A 23,573-nucleotide genomic window follows, 5' to 3' on the forward strand; every position below is an offset into this window, starting at 1 on the left:
AAACAATCTTGTGTTCGTCAGTATTACACCAAAGGTCTTATGAAACAATCTTGTGTTCTTCAGTATTACACCAAAGGTCTTATGAAACAATCTTGTGTTCGTCAGTATTACACCAAAGGTCTTATGAAACAATCTTGCTGCAAGATTGAAATCAGTGATAAGATAACCTTGAACAAATAATTTATTGTTTAAGTTGTTTCTTTGACCGCTGGGATGTTGTCACTGAGTGTGGGTTGTTATTAGCCTGTGATCTTTGATCTGTTTCACTTAGTTGACACCACTGATGTAGATATTTTATCCCTGAGATTAACACTAACTCAGTTGTTAGAATTCCAGTGCTGACATGAACAATGGTTGAGACTGCTTTTATCTGCAAATTACCGTTTTTCATAGTTAGAATTCTTCTTCTATCCCAAAGCAGTGATGACCTTTTGAGTCTGTTTTGACATAAACTTTGGAACTTTGGATTTTCAATACACTATTTCTTTTTTTGGATATCTAACAGATTTGAATTCAGCTGACATTGATGAGTATGAGGCTGAATGGTAAAGCCTGGTATTTTTTCTTGAGTTTATATTACCTACATAATAATACGTACAATAATACACCATTATAATGGTTTCTGGCATGATAGAAAGGATTCATTTGTATTTTTCAATTTAAGTTGTTAAACTGTGTAATTGTACTATACTAATATTATAGGGGTTCATTTCTCAAAAACAAATTTTACCTGAGGTGAATTTAACTGTTTTGTTAAGACTATTTTATACAATTGAAAAAAAAGTTCTAGGTGACATATGTGAAACCCTAATACCTGTGTTTGTTCATGTACATTGTAAGGCTTGCAAATAAAGGCAACAGTAGTATACCGCTGTTCAAAACTCATAAATCTATGGACTAAAAACAAAATCGGGGTAACAAACTAAACTGAGGGAAAGGCATTAAATATAAGAGGAGAACAACGACACAACATTAAAATGTAACACGCACAGAAACGGACTAAACATTAGACAAAATCCAATATAAAATCAAAACCAAATACATGAATTTGGAATAGAAAAGTACCGTGACACGTCACACTCAAATATAAGTGAAAACAAACGACCCAACGGAAACACAACATTAAAAGTTAACACACACAGAAACGAACTATAATATAACAATGGCCATATATCTGACTTGGTACAGGACATTTTAAAAGAAAAAAATGGTGGGTTGAACCTGGTTTTGTGGCATGCCAAACCTCGCACTTTAATGACAATGTTATATATAACATTAAAAGACACCATAATATTACAGGACTACAGTACAAATAAATAGGAGAACATATTAGACAAAGAAACACTCGAATAATAACTAACAAAAGGCACCAGGTTTAAAATTTAATACGACAGAAATGCTTCTCGTCTACACAAGACTCAACCGTGGCGCCCAGATATAAAAGTTCGAAAGGAAAAAAAGGACAAAGTTGTACAGCACTGAGGATCAAAAGTTCAAAAAGGTTGTGCCAAATACGGCTAGTGTTTCTGGTTGGGATAAGAACATCCTTATTATTCAGAACAATTTATGCTTTTGCAAACAGTAAATTTTATCAAATGAATACAGAGGATATACATGATAAAACTGAAGTATTAACAAATTACAGAAAACAAAACCCGGATACATTACGAAGACCAACACAAAAACTAGAAACACCCTACTTATTAGTCAAGGCCTCAACACAAAAAAGTGAAAAAAGTGACTTCACATACGAAGTGGTGAAAAGGCGCAAAAATTTACGTCATATTTGAAATTCTGAAACGGCACACAAATGACGTCACATTTGAATGACCAAAACTATATCTCAAAAGTAAGATATAATTAGGATTGATTTAAGATTATATTTGAATTAAATACTGATATTACATTCAATAACAATGCACATTGCATTCTTATTAATAGCAAACAGAGGTACATGTGGCAATTAACTATATATTATATAGGTATGTCCGGTTAGTTTTCAACCAATTCTATTAGGTGTCATACCACCAATTAAAAGTCCCTATCTGTTCAACCAAATTTAGCAATTTTCACAGCTTTCTAAATATTTTACCTTAAGTTTAACTTCATAGAAACTAGGTATATGCTGAATTGTACAGGTGTCACCTTTCTGCATGCCAAATTTCAACATACATTCAAAATCATATAAGAAAGAAAAGAGCTCCCGAAAGGAGGTACCACTAAAAATAACCCCTGGTTTTCTGGAAATCTTAAATTAGTATACCATTGAGCGCATTATTCCTCAATTTTAAATGCAAACTCCTAGACAGGTAAAATTTGGCTCAAAATGGTCTTAATATATTTCTCTTTCAACAAAAGTTTCATTTCTGCAAATTTGTTGGTTAGTTTAGGTGAACAATGACATCAAATGCTCTATTTTTTGTCCGAGTAGGCCTACTTTCACATACGTTCTAAATTTGAGGGAGTAATTGGTGGTATGACACCTATTATGTTTGTCGAAAACTATCTGAGGATGTGAATAACAGATTATGAGAACCTTGGTAAGGAAGGGAATATTGAAAACTTGCAAATGTAGATATTTGTAGCTCTCTTTAAAATTCAATTCATTTCAATCGACTGTTACTGTACTAATACTACAGAGTGTCATTTCGTCAAGCTGTATTTAACATTGGATGAATTAAGATGGCCTTGTTAAGTGTCATGTTAAGACCTTGTAATAGCCTCCAACATATACGAATCACTATATCCATTTGTAAGTTCTAATACCTTGTTAGCATTCACAAACGGCTAGATGCGTATGATACATAATGTACTATTACACAGTCGTCGAACAATACCAGAGGATGTGATTCTAGTAATATAAGCAACAGGGTAAATGGACTCTCTGTATTATATTTTTTTTGTATATAAAACTATTAAAAAATCAAATGAGCAAAACGCACTAGTCATGATAAAAAATCTGAAGACAAAGGACACACACGATAAAAATTAATCTAAGAAGGAGAATTTCACAAATTGTTTTTAAATTTTTAATACTTCAATTCGTTTTCGATACTTGAGCGGAATAGTACCAGAAAATAAGCTTATATATGTTTTAACCATTTACACAAACATCAAGCTGTATTGTCTACTGAAATGTAACATAATGTTGTGTTATAAGTTATTAATCAACACAAAATAAATCATGACAAATTTATTCATAAAATGTAATAAACATGATATAATGAATACAAAGGAAGCAAACTAACACATTCCTTAATGAATCAGTTGAATGTGTATATTCTTCAATTGCAATATGAAGAAAACACTTGGCTTATGTTTTCCAATACTTGGACTAGACGTTCACTGTGTTAGTATTTGAGACACAACTCGAATCTAAATTTTCCTGAGTAATACATACTTGAAATTTGTTCTTTCAAGAAAGCGTTTAATCGCTATAGTTCATGCAATTAAATGCAGATGCATCATGGGAAAGACACAATCATGTGACCATCTTTTTATATTTCAAACAGCAATGGGAGTGCTGATCAGTTCATCAAATTCAAATAGTTTTTCAGGTCTTATCTCCTGTTAGAAACGAGAAGAAATTCGTTAATTTCGACGGTCTGTCAGTTCGTGGACGATGATGTTCCAAATATCTTTTTCTGTCTGCAAGAAATGTCTTTGCTGTTTTGTCCCAAGACTTACGTTCCACAAGAACCTGAAAATGTTAATCAGAAAAGTGTTATTTTATTTCAATAGTAATAAACAAATTACGACAAAAATTATTATGGCAACACTAATGTTTCCTCCTGAAATTTCTATACAATATTCGAAATACTAAAATAAATGACATATTTTATACTATTTGTTATCCATTTTTAATTGGTTTTGTTGCATGAACAGAAATCACTCTCTCCCAACGAATTCGCTGATGCTTTGCAATACATGAACAATACATTTTCGCCTGTCACTAATCTATACAATTAACTTTCGAATATCCTCATTTAAATTATGATGGCCTTCGATGCACTCTCTATTCTTATTCTAAAAGACAACGAAACGGCAAGCTTTAGAAATGTGTAAAATATTATCGAACAAAGGTGTTTGTCTTTGTACATCTTCAGTGTTATCACATTATAACGCGTATTTCCTTGTCACACATTTAAAATATTAAAGAAAAGGGTTTGCGATATGATTTCCAATGAGACAACCTTTTCACAGAATTCATATGACGAATTTGGCTTTTACTTGTATGTGATATTATTTTGATTTGATTTTCAGATGCAGTTGATGACAACGATGAGATAGTTGTATATCATTTTATTTATAAAATCTAGTTCAGATAATTGCCATTTTTGTTATATGTTTATGTTCGAAAAACAAAATCGGAATAAATAAATTAATGAACGTACCTGAAATGGTCCTTCTAAACTTGCAGATGGTCGTTGTAGCGCCATCATCACAACAGATGCAGAGTCAACAGTTTGTGACATTGATATTTTGGGAATGGAGGAGAGACGAATCAAAACTTCTCCAGCAAAGTCATCATTCCCAATCTTGTCATAATCAAATACACTTAACAATACCACAGCTCCTTGGATATCAATGTAGTCTCTTGGAACATTTGGGCTGTAAATAAACAAATATTTGTAGTTTGATATATGCAAAACCAACAATGACAATTGATACTGCAAGCATTGAACAATATTTATCATATGTTCATAGAGATTATTTATGATTAATTTATTGATTCAACTGCAATAAAACTATTTTGATGCATTTAGTTTGATGGAATATGTTGTAATGTAACTACGGAAACATGTGATATTGTTTAAAACTTCAAAAGTGCTATCAGAGCTTTTAAATATATAAATGATAACGACTAAAACAAATACATCAAATAATAGAAAACTTACAATTGAAATGAAGTATTAAAGACTGGATTCAATGTTTGTTCTACGATTCTGGTTCTCTGGGGCTTTACATGACCAAACATTGTTGACGGATGTAAACTAAGTATTACATAGGGATCACTTAGGCCAGTAACATCTAAGCCTGGTAAGTCACATCCTCGTATAACTGTAAAATAAATATAACAATGAGAAAATAACAAACCATACTTTATATGAAAAGAACACTGTGCCAAACACATCAACATGATGATGAAATTTATACGTTTATGTATCTAGCTATAACTATGTTTAAATGTAATGATTATAAAATTCCGAAAAAAGTATTTGCTTTTATATAACTTCATGAAGTGATAAGAAATTTATTTTTAAAGCTTTATACCTACCCTTGACATATATTGTAATATTGCCTCTTGTCTCCTCAATGTAAGCAAATTTCAATGCAAGATGCCCAAAGTATTCCAGTGGTGTACCCTACAATGACACAAAACAGTTCAATTATTCAAAAACGTATTCGAAACTAAATTCAGTTTGCTAGCTTTTGCAGTGATATAATCTTTAACATGTAACATATTACATGCAAACAAAAATTGATAATTGGTTCATAAATATACCCAGTATTTCTATTTATAAAAAAATTTTTGACATCATATGGACTTTTTACATTTTGAGAATGGAAATGGAGAATGTGTCAAAGAGACAACAACCCGACTAAAGAGAAGCAAACAGCCAAAGACCACCAATGGGTCTTTGATACAGCCAGAAAATCATGTACCTGGAGGCGTGCTTCAGTTGGCCCCTAAACAATACTGGCCCCTAAACAAAAATATGTACTAATGCTTACCATATCGTCAGCTATATTGTCGTAGTAAGCCAACAACAGATCTTCAGTCGACATAGTATTGTAGTCTAGACGTGTTTTCAGAGCTTCAAAAACAGGGTTGTTGACCTGTCTTTCCAGAAGTCCACCTCGTACAAAATAAGATATCAACGCTTTCACATGCTGAAATGAATTTAATTGCCGTTCGCTGTTATCTGAATTATTTAATTATGTTAACTATGATTATCTCTTATTTATAAATTGAATTATCATTTTCCATTTATTACCAGAAAAACAACATATTCCTTTATTCATACGGTCAATAAAATGTCTAATGTTTCAATATTCGAATAGTGACGCATCTTTTAAAACAACATAGGCTTCGTTGGCGAGGTAGTTACTACTGCAATCGCTAGCCAGTCAACACTGAGGTTGTGAGTTCGAATCCCTCTCGTGCGTGTTCACCTGTCTTCAATCTTACATTCTTTACTAGGATTGTCAGTTTTACTATCTAAGGATGATGGTTTCCGCCACTAATAAAAACTGGCTGCCTCGAAATAAAACAACAATTTTAACATACTGACCTGGAACGTTTACAAGTTCATTTAATTATTGGTTAAATCCGGGGACTATCGGTATCTCAATTAATTTCAAAATACCACAATTCGAGTACGATGAGTGATCTTAGCTATAACTGACAATACTATAATCGTCTATAACAGCAACACAGTTGCTCTGCGATACGCACTTGTTTCGTTATTCGTTAATTATTCTTTCTTATTAAAAATTATATACCATCTTAATCGTTATTGAATTACCGTCTCGGATGTCATGTGGTAGCTTGTTCGCCAACGATGGGTTCTTACCCTAGACAGGTCAAACCAAAGACTTTAACATTGGTATATGTGGATTCTCCGCTATGGACGTGACATATATATTTAGCATCCGAAACAACATATCTTATATGAGACTAAACAATAAAAGACTTACTTGTTTCATCTGATAATAGTACTCCGGTCTTTCCTACAAAAGAAAATTACAAATGTACTGTATAATAGAAAAAAAACCCAAAGTGAATAAATTTTGTTTTTATATTAAATCATACCAGAAATCTACGTATAGTGTGTCAAATGCTATCATTCTTCATAATTTTTTTATGAGATATCATTAGAAAAATTTGTCCTTGCATTCATTTCTAACTATCACTCTAGTTAAATGAGTTAGGTGCAATTATTACTTATTCATGACACCAAGGAGGTTACTAACTTTACCTTCTTTAACATAACCAAATATTAAAAAGGAACCAGAACGTACATAAAAATCTCATAAGAAGAGATGAATTGAAAATGCAAGAAATAGATAGTGAGTTAGTTTACACTGTGGTTTACCATTCAAAACTACAATGATAAGGAAAACATACCCCAGACAGCATTTTTTGGTCTAAAAGAGTAACCATGGTTGGCCACAGATGTTCTATCATCCTGTAATATGTTGGTGTCATCATTTTGTCATGCAGGGTCTTTAGATTAACTGACATGTACCCAATTAGTTTATCAACGGACTGAAGAAAACAAATATAACTGTTACAATAAAAGGTTGGCATTAGCAAATTTTGAGTTTGTTTCAAAGACAACTTGACAAATGAATATATATAATTATCATAATCAGTTTTAAAACCTCCAGTTGCTGTAACTGCAGAAATAAGACATTAAATAATGTTTTTTTCAAAGTATGATTTGTATGACATCTTGCTTAGTTTTATTACAAAATTAAGGTTCATTGTATGAATTTATCATATCAGCAAAATTATATTTTATGTATAAAGTAGATTATTTTGAAATGAATGATTTATAAACTTACAGATGCCTTTTCTGGTCTCTTTCTTGTAAATATATCCATATAAGCGGCCATGTCTACTTTCATTTTCTCCGTAATCTGCGTCAGTAACAGGGAACTTTTCATAATTATCTCCTTGTTTGTGGTACTAAGAAGTCGTGCAAGAGTCGAGTGAGCTTGTGTTCCTATACGATCATTCTCGTGTGTTGAAGAGATTCTTGATACCACAGTTTCCCATTCCAATAATTGTGGTAGTTCATTTAAGTATTGACGAACGTGTTCTATATTGTTGAGTGTTATACAGAGCTGAAACAGATAACTCAACAAATGAAACATTACAATGTTTATTAGGATGTGTCCTTGTTTTAAAAGTTCTCGTAGATTAGACAATGGAAACATCCTATAGAGAACCTTGCAACACTAACTCAAAAGAAAGAAATTCTGAAAGAAATAGACATGTATCTATTATTTACAAACTTTGACCTATGAGTTTAAATATTCCTTTGATATCTATTGCCTCTTTTTTTTTTTACAAAAACCATGGCTTAAATGATCGCCATTTTGAAATGCGATACTGTTAAAAAGTGGTGTACGTGAAAAACTCACTTTCTCAATATGGTGAAAAAGAACCAGGGTCATCGCATTTTGCATGTCAGACGCGCATTTCATCTACAACATACTCACTGAAACTCTCTATTCAAACAGGTTTAAACTCCAAATAAAGAAAAATATTGCGTATTGCAATTTACAAAAGGTCTTACAAAAAAAATCTCATTTTCTATACCGCTTAGAGTATACATAAAAGAAATTTCCATTGTGACGTCATCTGTTAGAACTTACCCTGTCAGTGACATTAAATGTTTTTTCTTCATCATCATAGTAACAATTTCTCTCCAAAATGTTTTGTATCTTCTGCACATACAGTCTTGCACCATCACAAATTAACTGCAAATACAAGGTTATACTGATACACAGGATGGTTAAGGAGGGGTTGCTTGCGAGAAGCCAGTGCAGTCCGGAATGCGGTTCGATAAAATTGCTCCCCTTGTTTATTTCGCTCTCCTGTCAAATCATGTAATTTCGCTACCTCCAATGGTAGACGCTACAACGATGGGTGTCGTCAAGAAAGGTACGATTAAAAGAATCAGCTAGGAATTAGACGATCACCATTGGTATAGGTGAGTTGTTTAATAGTTGTTGCCTTGTGATAAATGCATGTTTTGGATTAATTGATAATCAGGAATAGCTGGACAGGAAAGAAACGTGTTGCTACGTGAACCCGGAAAGGCCGGGACGAATTAAAAAAAAAAATCTAGAGACGATCGTTCTGAGTGTGCCACCTACACATTTAAACGTGTACACAAGCACAATATTCCCTATCTATGTAATGTGCTTTCATAATTATGTGATATAGAGCAAAAAAAGGTAGCAGTTTTTTGTGTCTTGTTGTTAAGCATTTCCAGGGGAGATAATGTTATTTTTCACGGTGTGTTTGATAGGTTTGTTACATTGTAACATTATTTAATACACACTCAGAAAGTGGATTAAAATAGCCTCCCACACTCAATTAACTGAATTTTAATTATTATATTTACCGTAATGCTATTATATAAACTTCGGAGGTTCATATCACTTATATTCAACGTTTGTATATCGGATTTTTTTTACTATTGATGTTGAACGATTCATAGTAAAAAAAAAATCCGATAAAACCGTTGAATGTAAATGATATGAACCTCAGAAGTGTTATATATTGTCCTTTAATATAAGACCGGAGGTTCATATAATTAACATTCAACATTTTTTATCGAATGTTTGTTATTAACTATCAATGTTCAACGGTTCAACGGTTCAACATTGGTAGTTAAAAAAATCCGATAAAAATGAACGGTTCAACATTGATAGTAAAAAACAATCCGATAAACATGTTGAATCTTAAAGATATGAAACTCTGAAGCCTTACATTATAGGACTATCGTTTATTAGTTCTTTATCCTAACTAAATGTTGTTTTTTTGCAATCTCATTAAAATCCGATGTTCTGATACGCTACCCTCCACTAACATCGGATTTTAATGAGATTTTTTTTTTGTGGTGTATATTAAAAAAAGGGGGAGGGGCTTTTAAAACACCAAAATACCTTACAAATTTCAGGATTCGACACTATATAGTGGAGGGTAGCGTATCAGAACATCGGATTTTAATGAGATTGTTTTTTTTGTGGTGTATATTATAAAAAAGGAGGAGGGGCTTTTAAAACACCAAAATACCTTACAAATTTCAGGATTCGACACTAACGCATCCTACAATATTTGTTTACAGAATGAGAATTGAATTCCGATCCGTTTATACGCGAACATGTGGTTGCAACCCCCTCTTTAATTGCCTGTTCGATTTTTTTTTTTTTTGCAGTGTCGAAAAGGGAGATAGACAGCAGTTTGTTTTATCAAGAAGTTATGTACGTTCTGCTATACATTTGACAGTCAGTAATTATTCTGAAGTACACATGTCGACCAGAGGCATGGAACAGAGAGTAGAGGTTTTAAAGTACCAGATGCTTATCTGAGATTCCAATTTGAACTAAAGAAAGCAATATATAAAGATATGTAGGAGAAATAATCTATATGAATAAAGTTATGGCACAAAAGGAACTTGTTTTTTTTTATATACAGAATTTGTCAAACGTCTCCATAACAGAAGAGATGTGAATGCATCCTTCATAGTCTTGTAATACTAATGGTAATTATTTATATAATTTCTGAGATGATATAGCAGTGCTATTGGTTTCCCCTTTCTCCTTCTTCAAAGAACTTGATCATCTGAACTCTTTCTTTTTTTAAAATTGGAGCCCTGTTCAAGAACAGTTAAAAGAGCATATGCTTAATTTTCGTTATCTTTTAGAATCATTTTTTTTTTTTAATAAAACAGGTTGTACATTCTACATAAAATATGCCAGTCAACCGCAAATGTTAACACCCAAAAAAGGTCTTTAGTATATTCATTTTTCAACTTACAAAATATGCCAAAGGTTTAAGCATGACAAACATTACTCTTGTACAAAACTGTAACAGATTATCAAAGACTATCTAGTAAGTACAATTTTAACCCAAGCCGCTGCTCTTTTAAGCACCGTCTTAGCAACGACTTGGTTGATTGTAAGAGTTCGGTGCAGAGACTGAAGACTTGAGACAATAACATGGAGATAAGTATGTATAAGAACAACGTTTTCAAGTTTTCAAGAATATAGGCGGGGGGGGGGGGGGGGGGGGGGGCTTTCGTCGGGGAAATATGTTTAATTAAACATAGGGAATCACTGGAGCAATACTGGAGCGAGCTCCCCTTAGCTCAGTCTTAATTCCTTGTTGATGGATTGTTTCCTGGCTTGCTTTAGTAGAGTATTGTCTGCATGTTTCACACTCGCGTAATATATATACGCATGTGCAGTACATGAAATATGAAGACACCGGTGTACTACTATAGTACTTGACTTGTTATAGTGAGCAAGTATGAGAAAAATAGAGTGAGCCACCGTATACGGTAAAAATTAATATAAGGGAACTTTGATATTCTTGAAAACTAGGGAGAGGTGTTTGAGAAAATTGAGTCTAATGTAAAACGGTTAAATAAGTAAAGACTCTTAATGTCTTGCAAATTTTTGACTGTAGGTAAACTAATAAGAAAAGAAAAAGATAAAAATAGTAAATTCAAATCGTATGAAAAATATTGGCGAACAAAAAAAGTATCACATTATGTCGCCGGACAATTGTAAGATGCTATAAAATAGACTAAAAATGTATCGAAAATATAGCACAAAAGAAATCATGAAATAACTCGGTGCAATCCCAATTTAAGATGCAAACACATAAAAAAAAAAAAATCACATCATATCTCCACATGACACAAAACAAAAACCAACTGCAATCAACAAATAAGACGCGAAGAATAAAAAAAATCCATTCGCGGGCAACTACCGACTTATTATACTGTATGATCGAACACAAACATAGATCCCGCTAACATGTTTAACCCCGCCACATTATTTATGTATGTGCCTGTCCCAAGTCCGGAGCCTGTAATTCAGTGGTTGTTGTTTGTTTATGTGTTACATATTTGTTTTTCGTTCATTTTTTTTTTATATAAATAAGGCCGTTAGTTTTCTCGTTTGAATTGTTTTACTTTGTTATATCTGAGCCTTTTATAGCTGACTATGCGGTATGGGCTTTGCTCATTGTTGAAGGCCGTACGGTGATTATGACACCAACGAAATAAGACGCAAACTAAATTACAAGAAATTGCAAGATAAATAAATGACGTATAAAAAATAATTCCGAACGACAATTGGTTAACACAAACAAAGAGAGTACAACGATATAAATTTATGCTACCCCAAAAACTCAACTTCACAATGGTCAACCAATCCGGGTTACTGTATAACTAAGGTGTAACAAAATGTGTAACAAAACTTTTTTAAATAATACAGAAATTATGACTGTCGGTGTATATGTAATTGTTAAAGAAAAAAACATGTCAAACATGCAAATATTATTTAAAAAAATTAGTTTTAATCACTAAAAGGTCATGTGATGTTACATTTATAGGACGGGTGTGTTCGATTCAAAAAATAATTAACAAAACCCCGTCATATAACATCCAACTTTGAAATTGCGTCCAAATGTCAAATTTAGGTGTGCCACTTTGGGAATGGTCTTAAACGATTGGCAATTCATTTATCAATTTTTGTAATTTTTCCCAGATTTTTTCTATGTCCAGCAAAAAAAAGTAGCAGTTTATAAGGAGACCCCTAAATGACGTAACAGCTTGACTTATGGTCGTTTTGAAAACGATTGTTTGCAAGTTGCATTGTCAACAATTGTACAATATGAAAATTAAACAACGTGAATGCAAATATTTATAATGACTTTACGGAAAGTAACTTTTGTGAAATCTTGACAACCGTATACAAAGTTCATTTCACTTTTCTACCTTCTAAACACAAGAGGTCGAATTCTTTTGTTCTATTTAAAACGCATATCGGACTGAGTGTGTTGTTTTAAAGATTATTTTGCTGACATACGTTTATATTCGTGTTTATTTAAAACAAAGGTGACAAGTTCCACTGCAAAAAGTCCTCTCCCTTTCTGTGTGAAGAGAAAATTTGTATACTTAAGTATGCCAATAAAACTACCATACGGGCGTTTTGTCCTCATAGGACTTATCAGTAATGCTCAAGTCAAAAGCGATTGACATTGATATTTAATTAAAATGTCATGGAAAAATTGAAATAACCGAACTCCCAAGTGATTTCAAAAAGATGGAAGCCCACAAAAAAGGACAAAAGCTATATCGACCATACATATATCAGCCGACTGAAACACAACTGTCAACTTGTTGAGTATAAACACTAACGGAAGACAAATAAAAAGTAACATAACTTACATCAGTTATTTTTGTGACACCCATTAACGATGAGTCAGGATCATGGAAATCAATAGCCTTCCATTCTTCTGTTATCTAGAAATAGATTGGTTTACTATTAAAAAGAGCAGTTCCAGATACATGTATTATTAACAGTTATCAAATCTCTCAATTTCTTTACTTATATGACACAATGTACCATAGAAAAAAAATGGTGATGACAAAATACTTGTGATAAAAATATCGACAAAAGTTTCACGAATTAAATATTGCAATTTTATGACTTTTAAGAATTACCTTTGAAATCTACTTAATCCGGTATTTTATAACAATAAACATTGTTAATCAATTGATATAAATAGTTTGGTCCACACTCTTACCTTCGCAAAACAGGCAAGAACATCCACAGAGGAATTTGAAAATTTACACCGTGATGTTACAAGAACAACCTATCAACAGAAAAAGAGAAATAAATCATTAGATGTGAAATGTTTTTTTTATTTGCTTTATAGATAAAGTAATATGAAATTAAAGTAGATTAATGTTTAAATTTGAAAACTAATGAAGAATTGCAAATAAAGGCAACAGTAGTATACCACTGTTCAAAACTCGTAAATCTATGGACAAAAAACAAAATCGGGATAACAAACTAAAACTGAGGGAAACGCATTAAATATAAGAGGAGAACAACACAACACTAAAATGTAACACACACAGAAACGGACTAAGCATTAGACAAAACCCGATGAGAATAACAAATATAACATCAAAACCAAATACATGAATTTGGGATAGAAAAGTACCGTGACACGTCTCATAGTAATGTGACTTCACACTAAAATATAAGAGAAAACAAACAACACAACGTAAAAATGCTACACACACAGAAACGAACTATGATATAACAATGGCCATTTTCCTGACTTGGTACAGGACATTTTTAAAGAAAAAAATGGTAGGTTGAACCTGGTTTTGTGGCATGCCAAACCTCACACTTTAATGGCAATGTTAAATATAACATTAAAATGACAACATAATATTACAGGACTACAATACAAGTAAAAAGGAGAACGTATTAGGCAAAGAAACACATGAATAATAGATAACAAAAGGCATCAGGTTTAAAATTCAATACGCCAAAAACCCGCCTCGTCCACACAAGACTTACCAGTGACGCCCAAATATAAAAGTTCGAAAGTCAAAAAAAGGTACAAAATTGTACAGCACTGAGGATCAAAAGTTGAAAAAGGTTGTGCCAAATACGGCTAGGTTTTCTGCTTGTGATAAGAACATCCTTATTATTTAGAACAATTCATGCTATTGCAAACAGTAAATTTTATCAAATGAATATAAACAATATACATGATAAAACTGAAGTCTTAACTAATTACAGAAAACAAAACCCGAATACATAATACAAAGACCAAAAAATACAGAAAATAGACAAACCCGAAAACGAGTTGCTTAATAACAGTTAACTATATATTCATATTAGCCAAAACAGAAAAATGAACGTCATCCTTAAAGAAATGTGAATTTGTTTATCTCTAAGCTATACACTATGGTAAATATTGTAATTACCTTGCTTACGGAATTGTATTTGCCAGCCTAGCAACTGATGAATTAAAATATTATTTTGAGGAAATTGTTGTGTTGTAATGTTGTTTGTTCTTTTTTCCTGTAATATTTCAGAAGAGAAGCAGAGAATAAAATAGTTTGAGTATAATCTTACATCCTTATCTATCTCCAACGCCTTCTCTATCCGAGTCATACACTCTGTTCTAAATGTCTGAATCCAGAAAACAAGGGTCTCTTGAAACCATTGTTGATAGTTTGATATTGCTAGTCTGAAAACGTCTCTGAAATCACATTGAAATACAATTAAAATAGATTATAATTTCTAATTAAAACCTTGTGAAAGTGAATTGAGAAAGTTTAAATTATCAAGCTTCATATCAAATTTAAAACACGTATCCACGATATTCCAAACTCATGCAAGAGATGATATTCAAATTGAAATGCCAGCGTAAATAAAGGCAACAGTAGTATATCACTGTTCAAAAGTCATAAATGGATTGAGAGAAAACAAATCCTGGTAACAAACTAAATCCGAGGGAAACAAATCAACTATAAGAGGAAAACAACGAAACATTAGAAACACTGAAGTGTAACGAAAAACTAACAACAATAACATCCTACTACATTTCAAAATTAATGAAAGTAATTTCAGTTTTTAAAATGTTTTATGAAGTTTATATAAATATAGTTTTATAAAAAAAAAATCTGTGGTATTTTCTCTGTACTTGACAGAATAGCTTTGACTTTCTAATGACACCAACGTCTTTCCTGTTGTTTTGTTTCTGTATTTGATACAATCGTCAACGTATTAAAGGTATCAAAATATTATAAAAACATATATAAGAAATATTATATACCTCCTACTAATATTATCCCGTGTTATGTTATAAAACTTTCTCACAAGGAAGTAGATTCTAAGAGCGAGCTTGCTGCTTTCGGTTATGTTAACTGAAAACTTGTGATATCTTCTTTGGTATTTGTCCAACTCTATCATCAGTTCTCTGGTTTTTGTACTTATCTGTAAAATGTTAAAAACAAAATACATTGTTTTGTACATAATAACGAATTTTGTAGTTATCATTGCATCAGAAACATAAGGTTTCAATTAAAGATAACGTTCAATTATGTTATATCCAGTTGAGTTAGAAGCAGTAGTAGTTTACCGATGTTTACCCGGAGTGAATCAAAGGAAAGCTACGAGAAGCAAGACCAGTAAAATCGACAGGGAAAGCATCTGCGGATATGCATGCAGAATCCATCACACGAATTGCCACTCAATCGAAATGTAACAATTGAAAATGAGGCATCGTCGATAAATAGAAAAATAAGTGAACAAATATCGTCATTTGTCTTTTGGCATGGTAAATGTACACAATGGATCAACCACCACCAGTATTCAGATAAATGTTATACGTTTTATTTAGAGGCTGAGGAATATTTATTGAAAAACAGAAATATATAAAAGGACAACAGAAATGAGTAATAAACCACACAGCACAAGAGAACAAAACCACCAAGCTATAAAGACCTTAAAATAAATAAAAAAAAAAAAACCTATAAAAACACATGATCTAAATAATTATTTCAAAAGTTATTAAGATCTGTGACCGAAATAAAACTGTTCACGAATATGTTTGAATTTTAAAGCAAGCAACTCACATTTTTCTCTGCTGATAAGGATACTATTCGGTAATAGTTGATGCCTATGGAGTTGTAAAAGGTTCTTACGACTCCCATCGGGTAGCAATGTGATGACAAATTATCAACTATTTCTCCGAGAATATTTAATTCAGGAATTACCGGGTCTTTTACCAAGTCATGCATAGATATGGTTTCTACTTTGTTGTGGGTATAGGTGTCAACATCACTCTACAAAATTTAAATTGATAATTATTACATGACTTATTCTGTTAAACATTGCAATTACGATCTGCAAACAATGATAGAAAATCTTTGACGTTTAATCATTTACAATTAGAATACACATTTAAGCTCGTGTATAAACATTATAAGAGCATATCTAACATTGTAATACTTTTCAATCCTGAAAACATCATGGACACATTTGCTGAATTGATTCTAAACATGAGCACATTGGTAAGATAATAATATATGTATTTTAGATTCCCTAATGTACAAAAGATAAACAAAAATACATACAAACAAATGCATGCAAAGAAAAAGTGAAATATGAAACGGCCTATATCAAATGGCAATAGCAATGTCAAAACTCAAACACATCATACGAATGGAAATCAACTGTCATATTATGGACAGTCATTCCTGAGAAATCAATGTGTGGTTATTAAAATACAATGGTCCTTACCTGAAGTTTATGCAGAAGTAAATGTGCTAAATCTTTATGTGGAGAACTCTTTGATTCCCATAAATCCAATTCTAACAACTGTACTGTCACACTACAATGAATAAGTTACATTAAGATTTGAAAACCTACAAAGTAAAATAAAAAAAACAACATAACTCTGAGGAAAATTCAAAACGGAAAATCTGTAATCATATGTCACATTAATTAACGTTAATTTTAATCATTGTATTAACCAAGAAAGATTTATTTCACGTCATTAAGCCTAGCACTTAGTGTGTTTTGAGTTTTGATAACATGTACCTCAGAACCACGTTAAATTGGGGATGTTATTACCATATTGTTGTATTCTTTTTTGATGAAATCTTCATTACCCTACTATATATACATATATGTTGATAAGGATATTTTATCTCTTGTTTCAGTGTGAAAGACTTTTCGATTTTACAAAACAAATTGATAATTGCAAAAAAAGTGTCAACAGTTTACTTGGATCGTTTAATGAAATACATACAACAGTTTTCATGTTATACTTACCCTAACTTTGCTTTAAGTAGGTTGACATTGTCAACAGAAGGTGGGAAGAGTTCTGGTAGTTCTTCTAAATGATCACTGATACACTTTATGTAACCAGCTGCTGCTTTTCTATACCAACCTATCTGTAGATAGAATAGATTTATACAACTAGTGATGAAGTACACGTATTTTGACATCAGTTTCTAAGTCAAATATGATACATAAAGGCAACAGTAGTATACCGCTGTTCGAAATTTATCAATCGATTGAGATCAAAACAAATTCTGGTTACAAACTACAACTGGGGGAAACACATCAAATATAAGAGGAGAACTTCGACACAACAGAAATACAACATTAAAATAAAACACACACAGAAACGAACTATAATATAACAATGGCCATATTACTGACTTGGTGCAGGACATTTAAAGAAAAAAAATGGTGGGTTGACCTGGTTTTGTGGCATGCCAAACCTCCAACTTTTATGGCAATGTTAAATATAACATTAAGACATAATTCTGTTAAACTCTGTTATACCAATTCATTTATCCAGATCATTTTTTTTTAAAATCATAAATCGAAATAATTATCACTGTTTTGAACCAGGAAAGGTTAAAAAATAAAATCATAAAAGTACCTCAGCATCTGTTAATGGCATCTTTTGTGCTGCTGTTGATATGTTGAACTGCTTCGTGACCCAAGTCATTTGTAATTCTTGTATATGTTTTACAAGAGCATGTTGTGTATGACTCAAATTGTCATTTTCAGTTGTCCATTCTAACAAAATGATCACATGACTGAAAGAAATAACACCAAATAACATATTTTTAATTTATGAAGAAAATTTAAATATGCTTAAATATAATAATGAATAAACAACATAATATAGTTGAAACTATGACCGGGTTTGTAGTAAGATGAGCAAAGCTACAGGTGCCACATGTGGAGATCACCCCCAATTTTTGAGGGGGGTTCGTGTTGCTTAGTCTTTAGATATTTATGTTGTGTCGTGTGTACTATTGTTTGTCTTTTTCATTTTTAGCCATGGCGTTGTCTGGTTATTTTTTATCTAGGAGTTTGACTGCCCCTCTGGTATTTTTCGACCCTCTTTTATAAATTGTGACTTGGATGGAGATTTGTCTCATTGACACTCAGACACATCTTTTAATATCTTTATACATGTTTAACAAAGATTTGTAATATAAAGTATCCTTTTATTCTGGAAATAAACAATAAAAAATGCTTACATAATAGCTTGAGACAGATCTGATATCTGATGAGATGATGCAAATGTATTTAGTACTCTTCTATCCTGTGGTGGTATCTTTGCTTCCATTGGCATGTCATCTTGCTATAAATATGAAATATCCGAATAATTAAATCAGTGGAACAAACTTCTCTACGATTATAATTGATACGTCATGCATGCTTTTCGACTACATAAAACTTATCGTTACTCTTGAATCAACACAATCACAATGCAAAATCAACATAGACATCAAAGAAAATGACATTAAAAACAATTTAAAAGCAAATAGTCGAAACTATTTTTTAAAAATGAATACCTATGCCTGGAAACTGAAATAGCATAAAAAGATTATTTTACAAAAGGTTGTTGAAGTTGTCAATTGCATATAAAAATATGAATAACGGAACAAATGTAAGTGTACCTTTATGACATAATAAACACTACATTAGAAGTGAGTTTTTGGTTTGAAACCATTCGGCAGCTGATAAAATATACATGGTAACTTAAAAACATTTAATGAACATTTCAGAAAACTGTATCACAGATTCTTACCAAACATCTTTTAGCAGCGTAACTGTAGACTTGTTGGGCAGCTTGGTAGTAGTCGTCGATAGAAAAATATTCTTCGCTCATAATATCATCCTAAAAAATAATAATTCCAGTTTGTTAATGTCTTCAATTTGTTGAAACTTTCAGAGAATTATTGGTAGAAACGAATGCTAAAATAAGTAATTGGAATTGAGATAAGCGCATTTAACTTATATTCAAAGTCGAAACGGGAGATGCTGATGTTTTTTTTGTCGTGTTGCTTTTCACAGTCGTAGATTCTTTTTTTTTTTTTTAATTAACTACGGTTTTTATATCTTGATATCTACCTGAAAGTTTCCAATATTTATTATATAAAACACACACAGCTTGTCATTGGTCATCTTGCACGTTAGAAGGTGTGGTTTTTTTTCAAATTGAATGTCAAAACATAATCATTTTTCAAGATTAATTTTCCATGTTAATTATCATAAGTAAAAACTACTTACCTGTCTATGACAAAGATTGATCTTAATACGACATTTGGCAACAACAACATTTTTATTTCCACATTCTGTCACGTCAAACCATTTATCAACTCCTTGTGCAACCACATCCTAAAAATGCATCAATATCTCAAATATTATTTTGATACGAAATTTAACAGAAAAATATCAATGTGCATATTATATGTTTCTTGTTGTTATTGGTTATGGTAGGCGGCTTACTTATGTAGTAATTGCGCCACAAATTCACATGACATAAAATTTATGTATATACGCTGATTCCTTTTTATTAGTATTGAATTTTGGCGAGTAATTACAAAAATGTATATAAAACTGTGACAAACATATCAGTTTCTGGTACTTGTTCAACATTCATTAAGAACACTCGAAATATATATTTGTGTTTTGTTCTTTTGTGTTTGTTTTTATATATTGAATAGCATGTTCAGATATTGCTATTTATGCCTTTCATGTTGACGTTTTTGTTACATTTATTTGCATGCTTGTGTGAATGCTTTTGTCAGTTGTGATTAATGTGTACACAAATGTAGATATTAAATTATTCTATTATATCTACTTGAGTTGCTCAATCAACTTCATTAATAAACCAAACTTGAACAACGGGTAGTTTAGCTAGCTATAAAACATGATAAATGCATGTATCAAGCTCGGAGGAGGTATCAAGTCAGAAATATGTCAGTTGCTTCCACTCTTTCCATTGATTGATAACGTTGCATGGTCTGCCTCTTTTTAAATTCACCTTGGATTTCGGAAGTAATGATACATTTGTTTTCAGTTAAATTATCAGTGTGTTACACTATTGTCATATGCATGTTATTAGGATAATGTGTTATTCGTTATGTACGTCTCATTTGTAATGAGGTCAGATGTTGATGCTATGTCCAGTATTTTGTTGGTGGTTCCCGTTATCTGTTTCATAAATTTCCTGTTAACAAAACTAAGGATTTTTTTTATCCGAAGCATAGATTACCTTAGCCTCATTTGGCACAACTTTTGGGAATTTTGGATCCTAAATGCTTTTCAACTTTACACCTGTTTGGCTTTATAACTTTATTGAGATGAGCGTCACTGATGAGTCTTATGTAGACTCTCAAATATTTATCATAAACCTTGACATCTTTGATTACCATTATTAATCATTCCGACTATCTATGACCTAGTTCACATTTATGGATGCCATTTCACACTATCCCAAATGTATGACCTAATACTTAGTTAAATGAATACAATTCTAAAAAAAACCTAATGTATATATATAGATGGCATAATCTTGAGTTTAATGAATATAATTCTAAAGTTACCCAAATATATATGACCTTACCTTGACATTTATTGATACCATTCCAAAGCATCCACATTTCGATTTGTCATGTTCACTAGAATGCCATATCATACGAAGCAAACTGAAAATTTAGTTCACGAGATTTTAACGAAAAATAATACGAAACTGGTTTCTTAAATTTACACTTCGGAGTCAATGACAAGATTTTTAAGTACATAGTTACGTAGTTAAAAGATAGGAATTCAGTTTTAATTATCAAATATTATATTAAGTATTCTGTCTACACCGATTTTAAAAGACTTAGTAGAACAAGATTGACTACATATGAGTTCGTACAATACTTAATTTCAAGCAAGCAAAAAATATCTTTAAAGTTCCTTGAAATCTGTATTTTCTTTCAAATGTTTCAGAGCGTGTTCAGATCAAATTTCCGTTTCAGTTCAATGGATCTCAACCTTCATACTGACCATTTTTATTTCGGAGAAGGAGTGTAAATAAACTCATCACAGTTACCTTTTAAATTTATGCTCATGATGATGTCTATCAACGTGGTGTCCCAAAGCTTCTTGTTCCACAGTTTGGTCACGGATATAAATCTTTATTTCATCAGTAAAGAAATTATCTATATTTCTGAAAAAAAGTTTTGATTAATGTTGAATATATTAAAAAAAAAAACAGTGTTGACTAGAGTGTATAAAAATATTTTATTTTTCATTTTGATACCTGTATTTACCGATTTTCACTAAAATACGTTGAGATTTAACATTAGGAAACTACTGTTGCGTTAATTTATCTTGAAAGTATTTCAAAGGTTAAACACGTATCTTTGTTCGGAATTCGCTATACGTTAGGTCCATTTTGATTTGATTTGCAGTTCAAAGTTTCATTTATTCTTTTGGTTTCAAACATACTGGCCTCGACCATCATTGGAGCGACATAAATTGTCGAAATGTGCATCTAGTGCATTAACATCAGTACCACGAATGATAGTTCATCAATAGGCAGCAAAGTCATTTTAGCGTCGATCGGACTTGTGAAAGATACATGTGTGAAATTATGTCTAAGAAAAAAAGACAAATAAACAACATTTGGATCACTTACAGACTGAATTCTTCATTCCACTGTGGATTCGAACAATTCTTTACAGTTAATGTTTTAGAGATATCTGCTTCATCAAATGAGCCAGTAGAATGAGTCATCTTTGGTGATAACTTTGGCGAATTTTTTGGGGATATTTTTGGTGATTTCTTTCCATGATGAACAATTCTTGCTAGACAGTAAAAATCTCCTGTAAGAGACACAAGTTTGCAAATATATGGTTTGTAAACTGAGAGGTAAGGGTAAATTTGTATTGATTTCGCTTTTCACCTATTTTAATTTAAAGCGATAATGATATAGACGAAATGTTTGCATATCGTTTTTAATTATAAGCCTGTGATCATTAATATTATATATTTGTGTACCCATAATGGTCCAAACTGTTTTATTTGTGCTATCAAAATTAATGTTTATATTATTAGCTTTCAAAACTTTTGGTCACTGAATAAGGTTATTTCTGAACAACACAGGTTCACTAGATTTTGTTAATGCAATCAATACAGCGTAATTGAACTTTCAATGTGTATAAAATAAATATTTAAAATAAAATTGTTCTTAAAGAATTTCTAAGCATTGTATTGTAATGATATAGATGTAGTTTAAAATGAAAGATCATAGTTTTACATGTACATATTCGTAGGCACCTATGTTCGCCTTCTTTTCCTTTATCGAAAATTAATAGCATGCGAGAATAATATGGATGACATATTTCAAAAAGATGCATAGTTTATACCTTTCTTTTCACCTGACCACGCCAGGCCTTGTCCTTCAATAATAGACACTTTTACTTGGACGTGCTTTGGCTGTAAACAATATCAATAATTATTCTTTGTATAAATGATGTAGGTATGTTCACGGTTTCTAATAAAGTATTAGCATACTGTTTTCTGATATACAGTTTCGAGAAATAAAAAGTGAAATAACAAAAATACCGAACTTCAAGGATAATTCAATACAGAATGTCTCTTATGAAATGGCAAAATGAAAAGTTCAAAAATATCAAAAGTATTGAAAACAACTGTCATATTTCGGACTTGGTACAAGCAGCCTTATGTAGTATAAACTAAATAACTTTTTTTGAAATTTACATACATACATAGGCAGTACATTTTTTGTGTATTTATATGTGTGCAATTTATAAAAAAATAATATTTGTATTTATGTATGCAATATTAACGTACCCTGTGAACAAGTTCCTCTCTAATGAAATATTCGTGTTCATCTCTGTCTACTTCAAATATCTAAATATATCCAAAAGAATATATTAACATTATCAAAATCAGAAAGAAAGAAAATATGGACTTTCTTATTTGATTGATTATCAAATTATTTAAAACAATATTAGGGTGAAGTGAGTCATAATTAAAATTTGTTTTATAATTCCATCATCATGAGGGTTTGCGAAGTAGAGAGTTGCGACCAAAAGCGCAAAATAAAGGGATAAAAACGTAAACAGATAAAAAAACAGGCTAAAAATAAAGAATACATAATACTAGTAATAGGGTGCTTA

General features: G+C 31.6%; 1 protein-coding gene across 3 annotated transcripts in view; it reads right to left on the reverse strand.

The window, feature by feature from the left end:
• Positions 1-3,178: 3,178 nt before the first annotated feature.
• Positions 3,179-23,573, reverse strand: part of LOC139526882 (protein unc-13 homolog D-like) — a 49,256-nt gene continuing 28,861 nt past the window's right edge. For all 3 annotated transcript variants that reach the window (XM_071322024.1, XM_071322025.1, XM_071322023.1), the window contains exons 3-27: positions 23,245-23,304; positions 22,797-22,866; positions 22,067-22,253; positions 21,479-21,595; positions 21,005-21,086; positions 19,666-19,773; positions 19,184-19,273; positions 18,630-18,733; positions 18,020-18,179; positions 17,401-17,522; positions 16,867-16,957; positions 16,200-16,409; positions 15,398-15,558; positions 14,695-14,821; positions 13,343-13,411; positions 12,984-13,058; positions 8,389-8,493; positions 7,573-7,854; positions 7,133-7,273; positions 6,703-6,735; positions 5,737-5,895; positions 5,279-5,366; positions 4,899-5,061; positions 4,395-4,611; positions 3,179-3,700 (exon numbers count right to left, since the gene is read on the reverse strand). In XM_071322024.1, the coding sequence (XP_071178125.1) occupies positions 3,554-3,700; positions 4,395-4,611; positions 4,899-5,061; positions 5,279-5,366; positions 5,737-5,895; positions 6,703-6,735; positions 7,133-7,273; positions 7,573-7,854; positions 8,389-8,493; positions 12,984-13,058; positions 13,343-13,411; positions 14,695-14,821; positions 15,398-15,558; positions 16,200-16,409; positions 16,867-16,957; positions 17,401-17,522; positions 18,020-18,179; positions 18,630-18,733; positions 19,184-19,273; positions 19,666-19,773; positions 21,005-21,086; positions 21,479-21,595; positions 22,067-22,253; positions 22,797-22,866; positions 23,245-23,304 (3,168 nt within the window). In that variant the 3' untranslated portion in view covers positions 3,179-3,553. The remainder of the gene's footprint in view (positions 3,701-4,394; positions 4,612-4,898; positions 5,062-5,278; positions 5,367-5,736; positions 5,896-6,702; positions 6,736-7,132; positions 7,274-7,572; positions 7,855-8,388; positions 8,494-12,983; positions 13,059-13,342; positions 13,412-14,694; positions 14,822-15,397; positions 15,559-16,199; positions 16,410-16,866; positions 16,958-17,400; positions 17,523-18,019; positions 18,180-18,629; positions 18,734-19,183; positions 19,274-19,665; positions 19,774-21,004; positions 21,087-21,478; positions 21,596-22,066; positions 22,254-22,796; positions 22,867-23,244; positions 23,305-23,573) is intronic.

Source organism: Mytilus edulis, chromosome 6 (assembly GCF_963676685.1).
Source record: "Mytilus edulis chromosome 6, xbMytEdul2.2, whole genome shotgun sequence".
Classification (NCBI taxonomy): Eukaryota; Metazoa; Mollusca; class Bivalvia; order Mytilida; family Mytilidae; genus Mytilus; species Mytilus edulis.